The sequence below is a fragment of the Bombus impatiens genome, unplaced genomic scaffold (assembly GCF_000188095.3).
Source record: "Bombus impatiens unplaced genomic scaffold, BIMP_2.2 scf_0298, whole genome shotgun sequence".
NCBI classification, from domain to species: Eukaryota; Metazoa; Arthropoda; class Insecta; order Hymenoptera; family Apidae; genus Bombus; species Bombus impatiens.
Window position 1 is genome coordinate 163,201 of NT_176717.1, and position 18,801 is coordinate 182,001.

At 30.1% G+C, this 18,801-nt stretch overlaps 4 protein-coding genes across 4 annotated transcripts; 2 read left to right on the forward strand and 2 right to left on the reverse strand.

The window, feature by feature from the left end:
- Window positions 1-473: 473 nt before the first annotated feature.
- LOC100746259 (juvenile hormone epoxide hydrolase 1) lies at window positions 474-4,887 on the forward strand. Its single transcript, XM_012384820.3, has 8 exons — window positions 474-687; window positions 2,967-3,078; window positions 3,162-3,354; window positions 3,434-3,675; window positions 3,750-3,865; window positions 3,928-4,130; window positions 4,241-4,475; window positions 4,552-4,887. The coding sequence occupies exons 1-8, from the start codon at window positions 629-631 to the stop codon at window positions 4,766-4,768; spliced, it is 1,377 nt and encodes a 458-aa protein (XP_012240243.1). The 5' UTR covers window positions 474-628; the 3' UTR covers window positions 4,769-4,887.
- Window positions 4,856-5,930, reverse strand: LOC100746378 (trafficking protein particle complex subunit 4). Its single transcript, XM_003488912.3, has 2 exons — window positions 5,584-5,930; window positions 4,856-5,509 (listed from the first exon to the last, which is right to left on the reverse strand). Exons 1-2 carry the CDS (start codon window positions 5,756-5,758, stop codon window positions 5,031-5,033), a joined length of 654 nt encoding a protein of 217 aa, XP_003488960.1. The 5' UTR covers window positions 5,759-5,930; the 3' UTR covers window positions 4,856-5,030.
- LOC105680677 (gem-associated protein 6-like) lies at window positions 5,925-6,878 on the forward strand. The gene is made up of 2 exons (XM_012384822.3): window positions 5,925-6,363; window positions 6,450-6,878. Exons 1-2 carry the CDS (start codon window positions 6,215-6,217, stop codon window positions 6,784-6,786), a joined length of 486 nt encoding a protein of 161 aa, XP_012240245.1. The 5' UTR covers window positions 5,925-6,214; the 3' UTR covers window positions 6,787-6,878.
- Window positions 6,879-7,530: 652 nt separating this feature from the next.
- On the reverse strand, window positions 7,531-17,565 carry LOC100746496 (serine palmitoyltransferase 2). The gene is made up of 10 exons (XM_003488913.4): window positions 17,259-17,565; window positions 13,611-13,787; window positions 10,962-11,116; window positions 10,132-10,277; window positions 9,838-10,056; window positions 9,592-9,755; window positions 9,354-9,515; window positions 8,996-9,258; window positions 8,790-8,919; window positions 7,531-8,685 (listed from the first exon to the last, which is right to left on the reverse strand). Exons 1-10 carry the CDS (start codon window positions 17,388-17,390, stop codon window positions 8,578-8,580), a joined length of 1,656 nt encoding a protein of 551 aa, XP_003488961.1. The 5' UTR covers window positions 17,391-17,565; the 3' UTR covers window positions 7,531-8,577.
- Between the last annotated feature and the right edge of the window lie 1,236 nt (window positions 17,566-18,801).

Here is an 18,801-nt window from a genome sequence, read left to right on the forward strand (position 1 = left end):
TACGTAATCATTTCCAGCTGAAATTTCAAATTCCTTAGACTGAAATCAATTTACGTAAAAATTAGTTAAGAGTTGAGTTTAATTTGAAAACACTATTGTAATTTTAAGCATTTTTTAATACTACAAAAACAATGCAACGCATTGAACTCATTTAAAATTAAAAATAGCAATCATGATACACATCTATTGAATCATCGCAAATTTTTCTTCCTTTTATCAAAAAATCACAGTTCTTTATTTTCTAACTACAATCATTTCTTTTATAATCCAGAAAAATAAAATGTAGATGGTATTATGATATTTTGCATAAAATTAGATATATTCTTACCAATTTCAATCGTAATCTGTCGTAAGATTTGAAACAAATTATTCTAGTACCAATATGTAGCTATAACTACATACATACAATTGTACATACATATACGATTGCGATTGGCCAGCAGATGGTGCTGAAAATCAAGTTCCCTCTCTTTTACTTTGATAATGATGTACGATGTACAATGTACGATATATTCCTCTACAAATCTCTACTATAAATGTTTGTTGAAGTCTCGCTTGCCTCACGATCGCACGTCTTGTTACCTAGTTGTATAATTTCATTACTGGAGAAAAATACGTTCGGTATAAAATGTTGAAAATTGCAGCGGTGATAGCGCTTTGCACCACTGGAATAGCTATCTTTTTATCGTAAGTTCATTGATGTTATAAGATAATTAGAAGATAGTGAATTGTAAACTATATTACTAACAACATCAATACTCCACAACAACAACCGTACATAACGGTTATTGTTTATGCTTGATCCTTTTGCGTCGGCTTCTCATTCTCTGATTGATCTATAAACAAACTAGCTTTAAAACAAGAAAATCTTATTTGTACATAATTTTGTGAATAATTGTATAATTCATCATATTTTAAACTTAGAGGGAGACCTTAATATTCATCACAAAGGAATATTTGAATATTTATGAGTATTTTAGAAAACAAACAGAATATTTTAAGTTATAAAATATTGAAAATTAAAAGCTTCGGCACGTATGATTTGCATATTTTGTGAGGAAACAGGATTTTTTTAATTTCCGTTACAAACGTTTTATGTCACATGTTATGTAATACGTATTCATCCGTAAAATTAATTTCCTTGTTCATTTATTAGTGTACTACAAATCAATAAATCAATATCTCTGAATTCTTAGATACCATGGCTTAAAAACAAATTCAACTAATTCTTACGATTATTCGGTTACAACTTACTACTTACAACGTATTACTATGCGCTAGTTACACCCATAATAATAGACGGTTATTGAATAAACAAGTATTTAGTAACAGCGTAGTAACAAGTATTTGATCTATAATTTTAGCGTAATTTTTTATATAATTAGATTTTCCATTTGAAAATAAATAATACAAAAATATATAAAACTAAAAATAGCATTTCTATTAATTGACTAAACTATATTGACATCAGTAATATTTACTATTGAATTATATCATCATGTTGAATTTAGGAGGAATTACTAATTGGTGAATGAAGGTCACATTTATTTTACATATATTCTCTTCTATATGTTCAAGTACATATATATTATAGCGTATAGTCTTTACCATACAACAAAACCCTCGATCGAGTATATCTAATCGCGTATAGATATTTTCACAATTGATCCATCTGAATAAGAAGAACAATGACATTGATAAAATGGAATCATATACGTATTTTTCTTTCGTTATTTCGTACACTTAATATTTTAAAGCATAAATGTAATATTTACAAGATTGCAAATCTAATGTAGTCGTTTAATCGACGTATAAAATGCTTAATTTTATTCATCGTTCAAATCATTTATAATTCGGTGTAAGATTAAAGTAAGAAAAGAAAATTCATTTGATTAAAAGAGATAGAAGTGATAAATCTATGTTATTCTTATATTTTGACTGTTGTCAAGTAACTGTTTTATTAATAGCATTCGCTATATCGTGCGATGACTAGCAAAAATAGTAATTATCATTCATTAGAAACCACTATACTATTATAGTGTTGACTTTTGTACTTTATCACTAACTTTAAACTATCACCTACATACGACACGTAGTTTACATTACAATATAAAAAGTCATAAGCATCAAATAAAACAAGCAAACAATATTATTTTCCATTTATGCAACGTAAGATCTTTTGACATCTATTGAGATTAGATTTTCTTATTTGTAATAAGATAATTCGAAATTCATTGATAACGATGTAGAATTACTGCCAGTTACTGTTGCTACTTACAACAGTTTAAGAATAGAATGTCCAGCTGTGATGTTATCTAATCACCATAGCAGTTACAATTACATGACTTTCAAATATCACAAAATCAAGATCTGTTTCTGCATTTCTAACAACGAGCATACTAATAAAATGCTAGTAGGAATGTTCTTATTGTTGCATTTCTATCCATCTTGAATATTATTCACAAAATACTTACGCTTCTATCTATGTAAATTGATTTTCTAACAAAACGCCATTATCAGAAAATATCAAAATATTATTGTTTTGAATTAAATCATGAAATTACACCGTAAAATAATTTTATATTGCACATTTTTTACCGATAGAATATTTTATAAAGCAGAACCGCGAAGCATGCCTGGTACTGCCTGTACATAGCTTAAGAACGAAGATTGATTACTCGTCATTTATAAGATATTGGTATTATATTTTTAAAATAAATCTTATCATTTTCGAAGTTATATTTGATAAAACACTCTTACTTACAAGTTGAGAAAACATGATTTCGATTTACGGAGGTCATGAGTGTAAACTTCCAAAAATACAATCAATTAACTACATTTCAACATAAGATTTTAATATTTAAAATATTGTAATCTTTTTTCACAATTATTTAACACAAAGATCTCTTATTTTACCTGTGACTAATTATTATTTATTACATAAATAAATTCAATAATTCGTTTAGTTCCTCGGAAGAACATAAGGTTCCAACGTTACCGGAGACAAACTGGGGACCGAAGAAAAATGTAAAAGAGTCTACAGAAATACGACCCTTTAAGATCGATGTACCAGCAAAGGTAAATAAAGAACCAAATAAGATTTATTTTTTGCTTCTAATCTTCTGATTATATTTTAAAAAGTATTCCTAAACTGTTCAAAGGTCTTGGATGATTTAAAATATCGCTTGACACATAGAAGAACGTACGTTCAACCATTGGAAGATGTTGCGTGGACTTACGGTATTTCGACTAAATACCTCAATACGGTACTTGATTATTGGAGAGATAAATATAACTGGACTGAAAGACAGGCGTTGCTAAACAAATATCCTCAGTTTATCACAACTATTCAAGGTAATGGAACAATTCGCATATTTTTTAATTAATAAAAAATCCTAAACAAAGTTAAAAGTAAAGAACTTAAAAATGTTAGGTTTGGATATACATTTCTATCATGTGAAACCAACAAATCTACCAAAGGATAAGAACTTAAAAGTTCTGCCTCTGCTAATCCTACACGGATGGCCGGGATCAGTTGTGGAATTCCAAAAAATTATACCCATACTAACAAAACCTTGGCCTAATCAGAACTTCGTGTTCGAAGTTATTGCACCGTCACTTCCGGGATACGGTTTCTCAGAAGGAGCGGTACGACCGGGCATGGCCACTAGTCAGGTAACGCTTTTCTTTTTTATTTACACAAAAATATGACTGACGTACGTGTTATATTCTACTGACTCTTTTCTCAGATGGCTGTAGTATTCAAGAATCTGATGCATAGACTTGGCTTTGAAAAGTTTTATGTCCAAGGAGGTGATTGGGGATCTCTTATTGCCGCTAACATGGCTGCTCTATTCCCCGAAAAGTTAGTAATAATAGTAATATACATTTTTAAAAGAAATGAAACGTTATGCATTTGATTTTTAGAATAACTGGTTTACACGCAAACATGTGTGTCGTCCTGATGTCAGCGTCTAATTTCGCTTGGTCAATTATTGGTAGCTATTTCCCATCTTTAGTAGGAGCAGACGAACATTATTCACTCTATTATCCCTTCAGTACAGCTTTGTCTACCCTAGTTGAAGAAAGTGGTTATTTACACATACAGGCTACAAAGCCAGACACTATAGGTATTTTTGCTTCCTCTGTTGAAAGTTATTGATGATATACATTGTTTAAATGTACATATATAAATTATATATAAATTATAAGATTTAAAATTTATAAAACTGTTCCTCAGGCGCTGCATTAACTGCCTCGCCTGATGCATTAGCGGCATATATTTTGGAAAAGTTCAGCACATGGACAAATAAAGCATATAAAGAACGAGATGATGGTGGTTTAACAGAAAAATATACGTTAGATGAGCTGTTAGACAATATAATGATATATTGGGTCAGTAACAGCATTACTACAAGTGTTAGACTTTATGCTGAGAACTTTAATTCAGCATATAGAGCTTTAAAAGTTGATCAGTAAGTTTATCTCATTCTATAAATTTATGAATTTTTTGTGCCTATACCGAATGTTTAAAAATACATTTTATTTCAGATTGCCCATAAATGTACCTACAGCTTGTGCAGCATTCCCACAGGAACTATTACTTCAGCCTAAAAGTTTGCTTAAATCAAGATATCCTAACATAATTCAATATAATATTATGCCACGTGGTGGACACTTTGCAGCTTTTGAAGAACCTAAACTCCTAGCTGATGATATTTTCAGTTTTGTTAAAAAAACTGAGGAACTTAAGGCAAAATCTGTATAAATTGTAGTTCAATTTAATTCTTAATCATTCTTGCACAAGTAATAATATATTTTTTAAACTACTTTAATAAATTGTACATGTTTCATATTAAGTATAAACGAGAATCTTGATTATTTACATTCAGTATCATTTACAGTTTAATACATTGTACTTTACAATACCAGTCATACAAAATGTTAACAAGTTTCATCTGACTTAACCAACATTGATTTTGTACAAGTTTTGTGTAATATTATTTATAAGATAATTACCTTATCATGGATTATACGTTGCTAGCACCAGACTTCTCAACATTTTCTAATAAGCTTTGTAAATTAGTCTCAAACAATTCACATCTAATTGGCATTTCCAGTGAATAAAAAGGATTTTTCAAAGCATAATCTGCATATAGTTCATATACTCTTTTCAACAGAATTTCTATCCCACTTTGTGTAGGTTCTGCTACCACAATGAATTTAATTCCAGTCAATGTTTGGTAGCAATGTAATCTAAATGTATCTGCTTCTAAAATTTCAATGCCAGAACAGCGGGGTTCTGGACTTAATTGACTAGCAATTGCAAATAGAGGATAGAACATTGATGCTAAAAAAATTTTTTCATTGGTTGTCATTCTCGCTCGACTAAATCTAAGCGACATAGGAAAATTCTCTGGTTGTTCTAGCAATTCAAACACATCTTTCCCATTCTCCAATTCGCGACCTATTACGGGACTACCATTTACTGCAGTTAAAACATGACCCACTGCAAGAAACGAATAACATTAGTCAATCGTGAAATATAAAGAAATTTTTTTGGAAGTGAGAGAGATGTCTTACCATTAATTCCATCTTTTTGCCCAAATGAGACGACAATCTTCTTATTTTCGTAATTTAATTTTATATCAAGAGGAAAATTAAATGTCCTTTCATTTTCAATTCGTGGAACGTTGTGATCGTGATTAAATATTAGTCCACCCGATTTTGATACGATATAAACACCATAAATAACCATGATTATATTATTTCAAATTACAATGTAATTAATTCCCACTTCTCAGTTACTAATTTTAAACTTCATCTATTTATAGTTTTCAATTAACTGTTTATTTATGATACAACTGTCAAATATCAAGTACTTTATGTAGGTTATGCTTTACTTAGATTTCATATGAAAACCAGTAGTCGTTCGTAAATAGCTTAGATTTCACATGAAAATTACTAGACAGTTCATAAATAGCTTACAACTCATATATTAATCACAGATAATTTGATAACAGTTAGTACGCAAATTATAATTTTATATTAATCAATATATATTGAGTTTTGGTCTTGTGATAAAATGGACAATAAGAAATAAGAGACAGTGTCAACGAACACGTGGTTATACAGAATTGTCTGTAAATCTAAACGAGTTTTAAATTTGTATAATAGATTATACATTACTCTTTGCAAGATAAATCGTTGAGTCATGGAAGAGAATTCGCATTTTTCCCATAAAATTTACAAAAATGATCCCTTATTATTTAAGAGTTACGTTGGTAAAGAAGTGAACATTTCAACTGAAGATAATAACACGATTTCTGGTATTGTTTATACGGTTGATCCAGTATCAGAAAGGTTAGAAAATCTTTCATATAATATTTTAACTCCTTGGTATTATTTACATATATATTTTTATAAATAATTGATAAATTGTTTTGCAGTATTGTACTCCTACAAGGCTGCCAACAAAATAATTTAAAAATTGTATTTGGCCATGCGATAAAAAATATAGAGATCTCTCCAAATCAATTATGCGAATTACCACAATTGTTTATGAACGCGCCAACAAGTATTCTTCGATCAACAGTAGAGAAGCGAAAAAGTGCTGTAATAAAATTATTGCAAGAAAATAGATTCCCCGTAAAAGAACAGGACGATATTTTAACGATAGAAAATGTACTTTCAATAAAACCACCGTATGAACCCGCCGATTGCATTTGCGATAATAGCATTATCTTGGGAAGAATTCAAAATCTTCTTTCCCGTATACAAATTTGATGTACCAACGTCTCCTAACAATATTTTACTTCTTCTTTAATTAATTAATGAAATAATAGTGTTATATTAATAAGAATAATACAAATTGTATTTAAAAAATTGCTTTATTTTTTTTAGGTTGAATTATATTTCTTTTTTTACCATAAAATATTTTATTTTTCGCACGTGTCATATCGTCTAAAATAAAGTTTCGCTTAATATACATAAATCAATCGCAGATGAAAGTGTTTCATTTACAATTGAATTCAATTTTAATATACATACATAATATTAATTTCATTTCTTCTGTTATTTTAAATTTATATCATTAAGTTGCATTCTTTTCAATTTAAATATAAAACATGATTTTAAATATAAATTAGATCGATACGACAATTTCTTAGAAACTATTTGCAATTATGGTGAAACGAAATATATGTTGTTGCTTTTTAAAAAGTATATAATTCAGTTGATACTCTAAATAGAAAAATGATATTAAAAAGTTTGTGCAGCTATTCCGATAATGTGCAATTCTTTACAAAATCAAATACTTAATCATATGATATTATATCGTTCTAAAAATAAAAAAAATATATGAAATTATCACTTCTGAAAACGTGCGCCTTTTGCAGAAAATAAAGTATAAAATGCTTTATTTTCTTTTTTGGACATGACGCTCGCCTTAAAAGAAGAAATGCAGACTGGAAAGAACGCTATAAAACTATTTAAAACGTTATTAAAAAAAATAAATTTTTAATCGTAGCATCGTAGTATAAATTTGTATAATATTTAAGTGAGAAAAAACATTATATTTTGTCATCTTAAATTTAAACCCTCTTGCTGTAATAACCGGAGATAATTTATCACTTGCGATAAATTCAAAGTATTATTTCCGGTATTTGTTGCGCATAGATGTGTATCTTTTGCATTAAATATGTCAAGTACTTACCTTAACTGTTCGTTGCGTATATGTATTTGCGTGTATGCGTGAACTTTCTTAAACATATAATGGAAAGTAAATAAATTTACAAAGCTCTATGCTGTTGCATACCTCGTAATACTAAGATATTTGCCATAGCAATAGGGATTAAATTTTGATGTAAAAGCTTGATATGAAGTAAATGCAATTTCGGTAGTGCGGTGTAGAATTTATCAAAGAGCTTCCAAATATCTTCAGTAAAATCGTGGTTCGATCTTTTCCCTTCTTTTAGAAAAATATCGAACTTCTAACTTTTCTATTTTACTCGGGAAGGAAGAACTACTTTGAGTAAATTTCCTCTGTTAGTACTACCTTGTGAATCTAGGATTTCTGGCATATCACAGCCACCGATATGTGCATATGCCTCTACGAGTTTCGTGCACGTAAAATAACGGGCCAATTGAACTCTGACGCACTCTTGGCTTCTCCGTAATATTTTGTAATTCGTTGTACATAGTGTGAAAAATCTTTAAAAATATTCGACACTTTCTTCGTTCATGTGGAATTTCCAACGATATACGAAAAAAAGGAAGAAGAAGAAGCAGTTTCTTCTAAAATAATGGATTATTAATTTATGATGTCATAATGATAGCGACACACACACACGCACGCACGCACGCACGCACGCACACACACACGCACGCACACACACACATGTGTGTATTCTTTTGTTATTTGCGATTCAATTAAGAGGTACAGTGTGGGCATCAATGGAAAAGCATATAAAAGAATGCGTGTAGAGTTCTTTCAAGGCAGTGTTTCTCCATAGAAATACGAGAGGCTTCTTTGGAGCAAAGTGAACATCCTAGAGAGTCTATTTTCTACATAGCAGGTCATTCTGCCTCTCCATCGGAATAATATTCAATAGGCGCTGGATCGCGAACTTTACGAGAATATCTTAAACCCAAGGAATCTGCAAGACTCTCAATATGTGACAACACCTAGATGAAGAAAAGAAAAATGAAAATCTCAATTAGAAATAATACTCGTGTTCAAGAAAGAGTAAAAAGAGAAGATAGACTAGCAAAAAAATGTATACACTTACATAATCTAGTTGTTGTTTAGTGTGTGCAGCAGAAAGACAAAATCGTATTCTGCCTTCCATTAACGGAGTTGCTGGAAATCCAACACCTACTGCAGCTATGTTATACGTAGTTAACGTTCGCACGACTGCGCTGTTAATTGGAAGCATAATTACGATTTGATTTTCAATTTGTTTCATCTCCTCACACTATAATCTTGGATACATACCCTATTTTAGAAAACAGGTAAACTAACATAGGTACAACAGGCGAGTCTTCGTTCCCATAAATAATAACTCCAATCTGATTAAGTCTGCGCCTAAAGTACCTAGTATTTCTTGCTAATTGTTTCGTTCTTCTCTTTCCATCGTCTGTACCATCTTCACCGGTAATTATTTTCATCGAAGTTATGATTTGCTGTGCTATCGGCGGTGACATGGCTACTGCGTAAGTATGTGCGTGACTGTATATCCTTAAGTGGTTTATTAATGACTAGAATTATAGAAACATTATTATCATCAATTTCTGATATCAAGAAAGGACATTATATTCATAATTATGAGAATATTCCTCAAAAATCTGTTCACCTTTGTTCCAGCAATATAACCTCCAGCAGATCCAAAACTTTTTGTAAAAGTACCCATTAGTATGTCCACCTCTCTTGGATCAACTTCATAATAATCACAAACTCCTCTTCCACGTTTACCTAATGCACCAGTGCTATGAGCCTCGTCCAAATAAAGATATGCCTGTTACATTCAATTACACTTTAATATTCTAGATACATTGCAGTGGAGTTGCATATGTATAAATAAATGTACGCACTTTGTACTTCTTCTTGAGTTGCAAAATCTCAGGTAAATGTACAATAGAACCTTCCATGGAATAAACGCCTTCCACTACAATTACTATTTTTTTCCAAGGTTCTCCAGAATTTGGTTGACCAAAAACTATTGCAGTTTTTAAGCATTTTTCTAGATCCTTCATGTCTATAAAAATACAAAATTGAACATTTTAGACGAGTAATATATCGGATTTCACCGGTGTCCATACACTATTTTACAAACTTACTATTATGCTTAAACACTCTTACAATAGCACCGGACAGTCTCAGCCCAAGTATCAATGAAGCATGATTTTTTTCATCACTTAGTACTAAACAACCTTTGCTTACTAACGAGGGCAAATTAAGAGCATTTGTTGCAAAACCCATTCCAAAAACAATGGCGTCCTCCACGCCCAAAAATCTAGCCGTCAGTTGCTCTAATTCTTCGTGAATTGGCATGTTTCCTAAATATACAAAAATATATATATATTTTTATTTTATAGTAAAAATTTATAACTAAACCGAGAAAAATTCATTACCGAGTTCGAGGCGACTACTGCAACTAGCACAGCCAAATTTCTTCAAAGTTTCAATACTTTGATCAGCACATTTACCATTTGCCTCCGCGAAGCCCAAGTAATTATACGACCCTAAATTTATACATTCTGATGTCGTTCCTGTAAACCTAAATAAAAAAAATGGCAAATATAAAATAATGATATGACTTAATACTAGATACAATATTAAGATATAGTGAAACTACAATTTTTCATTTGCCATTTTGTTATTTTATTTAACTAAAACGTGAAAATATCGTATATATATATATATACACATATATTTAATGAATTCATTCGATAAAAATTTATATTGAATCGAATTAAACAGAATTCCTAAATAAAAGGTGGGAGAAGACTGAAATAGAAATGATCTTGAAAATTAGATGATATTAATAAAAAACGATGAAGCTGATCAAAGTCTATTGAATTTGATTTCCAAGTTATAAATCTGCTTTCTCGCTCACTAGTCGTCAAATCCCCTTGAGTTCTTCATTACATTTAATCAAGGCGAATGTCTGCCTTCCTGTACCTCCAATCGAGTTACGATTTTCGAATCCGTACATTTCACATTGATGTTACCTCAGATTCATTTCAAAATTTAACAATAATCACGTTGAAATTAATAGAGTTTACGTATAATAACAAGAAAAATGACTAAGATAAGAATTGATACATAAAAAATTCATATCAGTACGAATTACAGATTTTATTCGTAATGAAATCTCATTTAATGCCAGATTCAATAAATATCAATCACAGAATTTTGTATTAAAGCTGATGAAATATTTTTAGACTTTTCGCTAACTTACTGAAACGTCCATCCATAATCTTTTGTTATTCTATCCTTAAGTGTAACGGTCGCACCTGGAACAGAACATATGGGCCTGTTCCAACAATCCCTCACTCTTCTGTAAACATATCGAAGATAAAATTCTTCAAAATGTTCGTACAGTGCTGCATAACCCTGAAACAAAGAAAAGATTTTCAATCCACCATAAATTAATCCACCATAGACAAATGAATAATCTTAATTGCGGAGAAAATCAGAATTATTTACCTCTGACTTATTTAAAAATTAATTCTATAAAAAAGCAAATTAAAAAATAGAAAATAAGAAACAGAAAGAAAATTATAACAACTTCTAATGTAATGAACAATTTTTAAATATTATTTTTAATCATATTGCACGCTACTACGATTTGAATATTTACGTAAAACGAATTACTTATTTTACGTGGAGACAGCCTAATTTTTTATAAGGTTTAGATACATCTATAAAAAAAATATCTTTATTAAAACAGAAAATAGATTTATAGCTGTAAAGTACAAAGATTCAATTACGAGCTGAATTAAATAAATTATTTCGTAAAGATTACAATGTGCAAAGTGATAATAGTTTTAAACAATCTTTCTAACATGAGATGAAATTTCAAATTCATCCTTTTGAATATTTCAAGACTGGTCAATGCATTATTGGCCAGACAGCTGTACAATATACTGTATATGGCTGTGTAGCATTGCGCAGAACTGTTCTCGCAAGTAGTACACTACAGTATTTACAGGATGTCTCAAAATAAGTGATTTAACAGAGAAAAATAGAATAATAGATTTTAACATATCTGAATGAATGTAACTTGAATGAATTTCAATTTAAAACGTCTCCCATGGATCACACTTATCTTGTTCTTTTCTTTCTTTTCGTTTTTTTTTTTTTTTTTTTTTTTTTTTATATCTGAATGAATGTAACTTGAATGAATTTCAATTTAAAACGTCTCCCATGGATCACACTTATCTTGTTCTTTTCTTTCTTTTCGTTTTTTTTTTTTTTTTTTTTTTGGAACATCCTATACAAGTTGTATAATGATCTTTGGCTTTATAAAAATATATAAGTCTTTGTAAAAGTATACTTAATAAATATGTTTAATAATAAAAGTAATCCTTCGAATGCTATTTAGAAATTATGATTTATATATAAATTACGACAATTCTCTTAAACATAAGGGAAAGAGAGGAAGAAATCTTTCCTTTAAAAAAGAAAAAAAGCAAATTGTCCATCTTCTGCTGTATTAATATCTAATACTAAATAGAAGAATATCAATTTACTAGACCCAGATCTTTCGATGAAATATACGTGTATTTATGATTCAACTCGAGATTAGATATCGAATCTTGTATTTTATTTTCGAGTCTCTCCCCTCAGCTTAATCAAAGGATTATCGAATATTTGTTGAAATATCGCAGAGAAATTCGATTCGATAAATAAAATAGTTTATTTAAAAAATTTTAATGACATTAAAGAATTTTCATACTTTTCATCGAGTTTTTAATTAATTATTTTCGTTAATCCTCACTGGCGCCGCGCAAATAAGATATAAGCTTTATAAGCTTTTGATTATTTTTAAGAAAATACTTTGTCATCGTCGAAAATCTCGTTCATGTTGCGGTGATAAAACGAATATCATGCATTAAAAATTGCTTAAAGGAAACTGTAACACAACGTGGATGATTATTTCGATTATCTGTTCCATTTGAAAGAAATTACGAGCACGAACGTTCCGCGGTTACTGATTGTTTTACATTGCGATCAATCGAATCTCTTTAGCGAGCAATCGTAATTCAAATCGAATGGAATCGATTCCACTTCTCTTTCATGCGACCCTCTTTCTCGATTACTTTCATTTTCGGCTCGATCATTACTTTTTAGTTTCTTTTCTTCTTTTTTCCATTGAGTCCTTGTTGCTTGTATGTGGTTATTCGCATTCATTTTTCTTGATCTTAGACTTTCAAATCGCAAAATCATTCGTCCATTAACTTCATCTCTCGAACTAGGTCAAATATATACACACACACATATACAGGGTGGTTGGTAACTGGTGGTACAAGCGGAAAGGGGGTGATTCTACGCGAAAAAAGAAGTCGAAAATATAGAATAAAAATTTTTCGTTCGAAGCTTTGTTTCCGAGAAAATCGACTTTGAATTTTCGCTCGGTACGCGTGCACTTTATCGCGTCTCGTTATAACGGATCTCACTGTAGATCGTTGTCTCGATGGAAAAATTAAAAAAAAAAAAAAAAAAGAAAATTTTTATTCTATATTTTCGACTTCTTTTTCCACGTAGAATCACCCCCTTTCCGCTTGTACTACCAGCTACCAACCATCCTGTATATGTAATCATTATTGTCGTAGATCAGGACTATAGAAAAAATGTATTTTATATTATGTAAGAATATAGTGAAGTGTAATAAACTCTCTTTTTTGTATTATAAAAATTGTTTTCGTGATTCCGATTTTTCTAAAGGATTTTTGTAATATATACATTGTTTATTAAACACAACAACTTCATCTATGTTTTGTAATAACATTGCGTTTACACGACTTTTATAAATTATTTCACTGCGTGATCCCTAATGACGCGAGGAAATTTTTTACTTTATTAAAACTTGTTATTGTAGTCTTACCTTCCTATTGTGTTCTTGTGCGACTTTAGGGATGAAAAGCAATTGGTTTATAAAACCCAAAAACATAAGGATACAGAACCCTAGGTGCGTTAACACAGCAGTGATGAACGGTATCCTCTCGAACGACTCCTTTGATCTTGGTTTCACTGGCTCTGCCCTCGTGTTATTTTCTGGAAACTAAATACGGTTTTCAATACATTTTCATTGATAATTAGACCGCGAATGTTTATGGGAAATTCATGTTTCTATGAGCATGACTAGAGAGAGAGGGAGAGAGAAAGGGAGAAAGAGAAACAATCATGAAGTATTTTAAAGCATTAATAGCACTAAGTACTACAAATTATATAGACTGTGACTATTATTAAAAACATGGAAAGCATACACGGTACTTTTAAAAACAAAATTAAGGAGAAATTTAATCATACTATAAAAAGAAAATCCTGATTCTCATAAATGCATAAAAATCCGCAATTTACAATTAACGGTCCGTTAATTTATAATTGACACGCGTAACGATTGAATTGCGTTCTACAAAAAAGAAAACGACTCTCATATCTTTTTTAAGCATTATACGCTGACTTATTGTGTTGCTGTTTAATCGTTTATCAATATCGAACGATCTTGTGTTATGTAAAATTCATTCGGAAGTAACATGGACGAGTAAAGACAGAATATAAACGAACCTTAAGCTGTCATGGTTATTACAGATAAGTTGTCGCGGTAGATAAATCGATTTCTCGGAAAGATATCGCTGATTGCGTTATTTTTTTTTATATTCTTGGAAATAGGAACTTGAAAATACAAACCGCAAAGTGCAAATTTTATGATTTCGAGAGATTTCATGACAAGTTGAACTATTCCGAAAAAAAGTAAGATAATTAATGGTGATGGATAAGTAGCATGCTTTCTTCGTAATGGAAAACACTTGTAGAGTTGAAAAAAAAAATAATTTCTTATATTAATCTGTTTAAGGAACAGTCGTATGTATATAGATTAGTATCGTGTACGCTGGAATTGAAATTTGAAATGATGGCTTAAAAATTACGTTAATGTTCGGACTAATGACTCTTTTTCAATAATAGAATTGAGGAGTTATTTGGGATAAGGGTATATCCGTTAAAATCATGTTTCAATCATGATATTCAATGGTGAAACTTTCTTTTCTATGTAGAATTGCGATATTTACGAGGACCTATAAAATCAATAATACGTAAACTTCATCCATAGTGTACGATAAAATGACACTAAAACGATGAGTATTTTACTTGCAGCAGAAAATGATAAAAATTAAAAAAAATGCTTCTATATGCTCTTTTTGCGAATATAACGTTTCTTCGCTACATTGCTACATTGAAATATACGTATATGCTATATGTGTACGATATCTTATTAAACGAACAATTTAGTACATATAAACCAACAAAGACAGATATAAAAGCTTTTCAATATATTTATTAAATAGAAAACAAATATGAAAAAAGGATTACATTTGCAGCTTAATTTGATGTCAAATTACATCAATAACGGGAAAGATATTTATAAAGTTATTTTTTATGTGTTAAAATTTAATTTACCATAATGTTTTGTAACTTTATAGCGTTAACTTGGTACACATAAACATCTATAAGTTATGTAGACAAAACTAATGCGTTATTGATTTTGTACACGAATTCGCAACGCATTACGCATTAATCTTATCAATGTTATTAAAAATGCAAAAGATAGATTTTAAAAAATAGATGTTTACTTAGAAATATTAAGATAAAAATTACTAAAAGAAACTATCTGGAGAAACGCCCATAATTCGAAAAACACCTCAATTGCAAGGCTATAAAGATTGACACTGATAATAGGTACATAATAGTTGCGCATGTGCATATTGAAATGAAAATTTAAGATGACATTTAACAGTTATATAGTCTTTTAGATTGTATTTGGCATTTTATGGAGCTTCATGTCTACTCATTCCATAATATATATTTTTTATAATGCGTGTATATAAATCTCTTTCGGAAAATTATAAGAATTGGAGCAATTAACATTAAAAATTACTAGAATAGTAACTCAATTAATGAAATAGGCATAAATTTTCAAATTGTTGATCTTACCAATTAATATCGTTATTTTTTAAAGGCTATCTTGTTAAACGTTCGAATTTCGAGGTTAGTTTCGAAGAAATTTTGCTTACCGATGAAACATGTGATAAAAAGTTAATATTTCTACTTCTTTATTTATCAATGACTCAGGTTTTGTATAATTAAAGGTCACGAATTGATAATTGCAAATGTTTCCAATGTCAATTGCCATTACACGATAATCATAATTTACAAACGTTCGAGAGTAACCACTGCAACAAAATGAACTTTTACCAGCATTGCGGGAACGTAGAAAATTTCCAATTCAACGAGAAATTCGTATTGGTAATTTCGTTTCCTATATTACGATTTTTTAACAAAAATTGGGTTAGGAATACGCCGAACACGTCAATGGTTAAGTCAATTATATTGTTAATAATAATTATATGTATATTTTAAATGAAATAATTACTTTGGAAAATGTGGAGCAAAATATTCAGGAAACCTGTCGATCATTATCGTCGTAATCTACATACAATATTTATCTCTAGATTGCGGATTTCTATTTTAATTCATATCTTTATGAACACATTTGTCGTCTTTTAAACATTATTACGTATCCTGTGGTAATATACTGTGTACTCTGTACATTTTTGTACATTTATGTTTCTCAAAAATATATAAAACATCTGCGATTTGCTTATTATTCTATATAGTGTGTCTAATGCACAAAAAATTTAAATTATTATATTGCAAAAGTTCATGAAATTTCATTTATTACTTTCTGATCGAAAAGAAAGGTATAAGATAGCATTGTTAAAGTTACTATCTTAAAAAGGTGAGAAAGAATTTACCATATGAATAGTTATTATTCAACGAAAAACTAATCTTGCGTTAAAACTAGCTTCTCTTATCGCAATTTATTATAGCTGACCCAAGCAATGGTACAAAGTAACAGTCAAGTTGTTTCGTTTTCCTAGAATGTAATTGATGCAATTCCCGCCTAATGTTATAGTTACAATGCTAAAAGAATCACGCGAGTAGTCGAGGATAAACACTAGCATAAGAAAACATTATTTTGATATGTATCCGAATAAAAAAGTAAAACGTCTTTTAGTTTAAATAAAGAAAATTAGTCAAATGCGAGTTCAATAACAATTGCAACGTGAACCACAATACGTATTAATATCGTACAAAAACGAGGCTGTTTTAAATCGAAATTTCTTGAATTGAAAATTGCTTGATATACATTGAAACTAATCGAATCACAATCAAAACGTGTTTCGCTTGTTTCTATAGCAAATCTCAGTTTTAATTTTTACGTACTTTTCTTTATTAACTTTAATAATAATGTTCAATATTCAATCGACAAATATTGACTAGTAACATAAACTTAACATAAAGTTCATTTATATTGCACGAAATCAAATGATTGAAAATTAAAATACCTGGCACAAAACAATTATTCCATAGATTGCACTAATATCCAATCGAGTTTTAATTGTCGAAAAGTTTGTTGCATACTCCGAATTATCAAGTAAAACTAATACGCGTGACTCGATGAAGATCTAACCTGTACACGTCCATTGGTTTGTAAACCAGCATGGCCGTTGGATAAGATGTCTTCGTAAAAGGTTAAGCCGTTTCTGCTTATTTTCTGCTCCTGTTCATTTAGCTTTCTCCTGGTGATAGCCTCCGTCGCCATTTTGCAAAGGGCGAATCTTTCACTAAGTGTCGTAAAACCGGAAAGAGTACAGAGTGAGAGGAAAGAGAAAAGAGGAAAACAGAGAGAGTAAATACGTCAACACCGTACGGAGAACAGGCAAAGACTGACGATCAAGCCATGCGTCACAATATTAATCGCGCATGTGCACTGATTGTACCGAGTCGGCTGACTCTGTGACCGCGATATCTGCGATTTATACAGAAATACAGAGATAACGCAGAAATATACGGACACGCGCATGCGCAGGCAGGACGAATTAGAGTAATTACTTTTAAGATTAGTACAATTGAGAATAGTAATAATTAAACTAATGTACGTGTTGATTAAAATTAATTCACCTTCTTTTCACGGTTGTCAAGAGCAAAGCTATATACTAAAGCTAAACAACATACATATATATTTATGTGTTTCTAATTTATAATCAAGAATTATGGAAAGACGATGCACCTGACGCATATACTGAATTGGGAGTATAATTCCAGCGAAAACAGAAATAAATATTTGATATAAGGTTATTGTAATATTATCGTAAAAAGTTCCTTATTTGTTTTATGTCCGCATTTAAAACTTCAATGATGTATATTTGTTGTTTAGACTTTTATAAGAAAAACATTTTTTATGAAATATTTACAAAATTGATTTTCTCTTTAATATATGTTTAAAAATATTATTATTCGTCGTTATATGTACTTACGTATAACCGCGATTTTAACGCAGGATACCGGTTGTGCACATGCGTACTAGTGCTTCGCGCATATGCAATATATATATACATATGCACATATGTATATGATTAAACCTGCAACAACTTATAGGTAATAAATGAAATTATACACGAGTAGGACAATTGTTAGTATTTTACTATTTGAAAAATGTGACGTATATTAATAAAGGATAGAAATGTTAGAATAACTCTCATATAAAAGAGTATAAGTTTCTTCATTCTTAAATTGTCATATATTATTGCAATAAAAAATATTGAGATCATATTGAATGTGTATTCTAAAAAATTTCATTTGACATATATGCTTATATACTCTGTTTTATTAGTAGATATTAGAAATACTTGAAACAATAAGATGACCTACCCTATCAAAGGATATGAAAAATAAAAAAAGGAACGTTATATATTAAAAGTAGATTTAAATCAAACGATTAAAAAGATAAACTTCTGAATAATTTTCGAGATCGAATGTGTTATATGAATTATAGTATTTTTTGTTATTTCTTACTAATATTTTACAAATATGACACATCTAGGATCATTATACACGTCTATGTATTCTTCCAACGTGACTCATTACCCATTGTCCTAAACTGTAAGACCCCTCCAGTCCCTTCTTTCTAACTATATGGTGGGGACAACTATCAATTCTCATTGGCTACGTCA

Bases quoted from the DNA above. Each gene is read 5' to 3' on its own strand.
- LOC100746259 (XM_012384820.3), top strand. From the start codon at position 629: ATGTTGAAAATTGCAGCGGTGATAGCGCTTTGCACCACTGGAATAGCT. The intron at 3,676-3,749 runs GTAACGCTTTTC...CTCTTTTCTCAG, and splicing joins CGGGCATGGCCACTAGTCAG to ATGGCTGTAGTATTCAAGAA. The intron at 4,476-4,551 runs GTAAGTTTATCT...ATTTTATTTCAG, and splicing joins AGAGCTTTAAAAGTTGATCA to ATTGCCCATAAATGTACCTA.
- LOC100746378 (XM_003488912.3), bottom strand. From the start codon at position 5,758: ATGGTTATTTATGGTGTTTATATCGTATCAAAATCGGGTGGACTAATA. The intron at 5,510-5,583 runs GTAAGACATCTC...CGTTTCTTGCAG, and splicing joins GCAAAAAGATGGAATTAATG to TGGGTCATGTTTTAACTGCA.
- LOC105680677 (XM_012384822.3), top strand. From the start codon at position 6,215: ATGGAAGAGAATTCGCATTTTTCCCATAAAATTTACAAAAATGATCCC. The intron at 6,364-6,449 runs GTTAGAAAATCT...ATTGTTTTGCAG, and splicing joins GTTGATCCAGTATCAGAAAG to TATTGTACTCCTACAAGGCT.
- LOC100746496 (XM_003488913.4), bottom strand. From the start codon at position 17,390: ATGGCGACGGAGGCTATCACCAGGAGAAAGCTAAATGAACAGGAGCAG. The intron at 10,057-10,131 runs GTAATGAATTTT...TTGTATATTTAG, and splicing joins CAGTAGTCGCCTCGAACTCG to GAAACATGCCAATTCACGAA. The intron at 8,920-8,995 runs GTATGTATCCAA...TCCAATTAACAG, and splicing joins TACCTGTTTTCTAAAATAGG to CGCAGTCGTGCGAACGTTAA.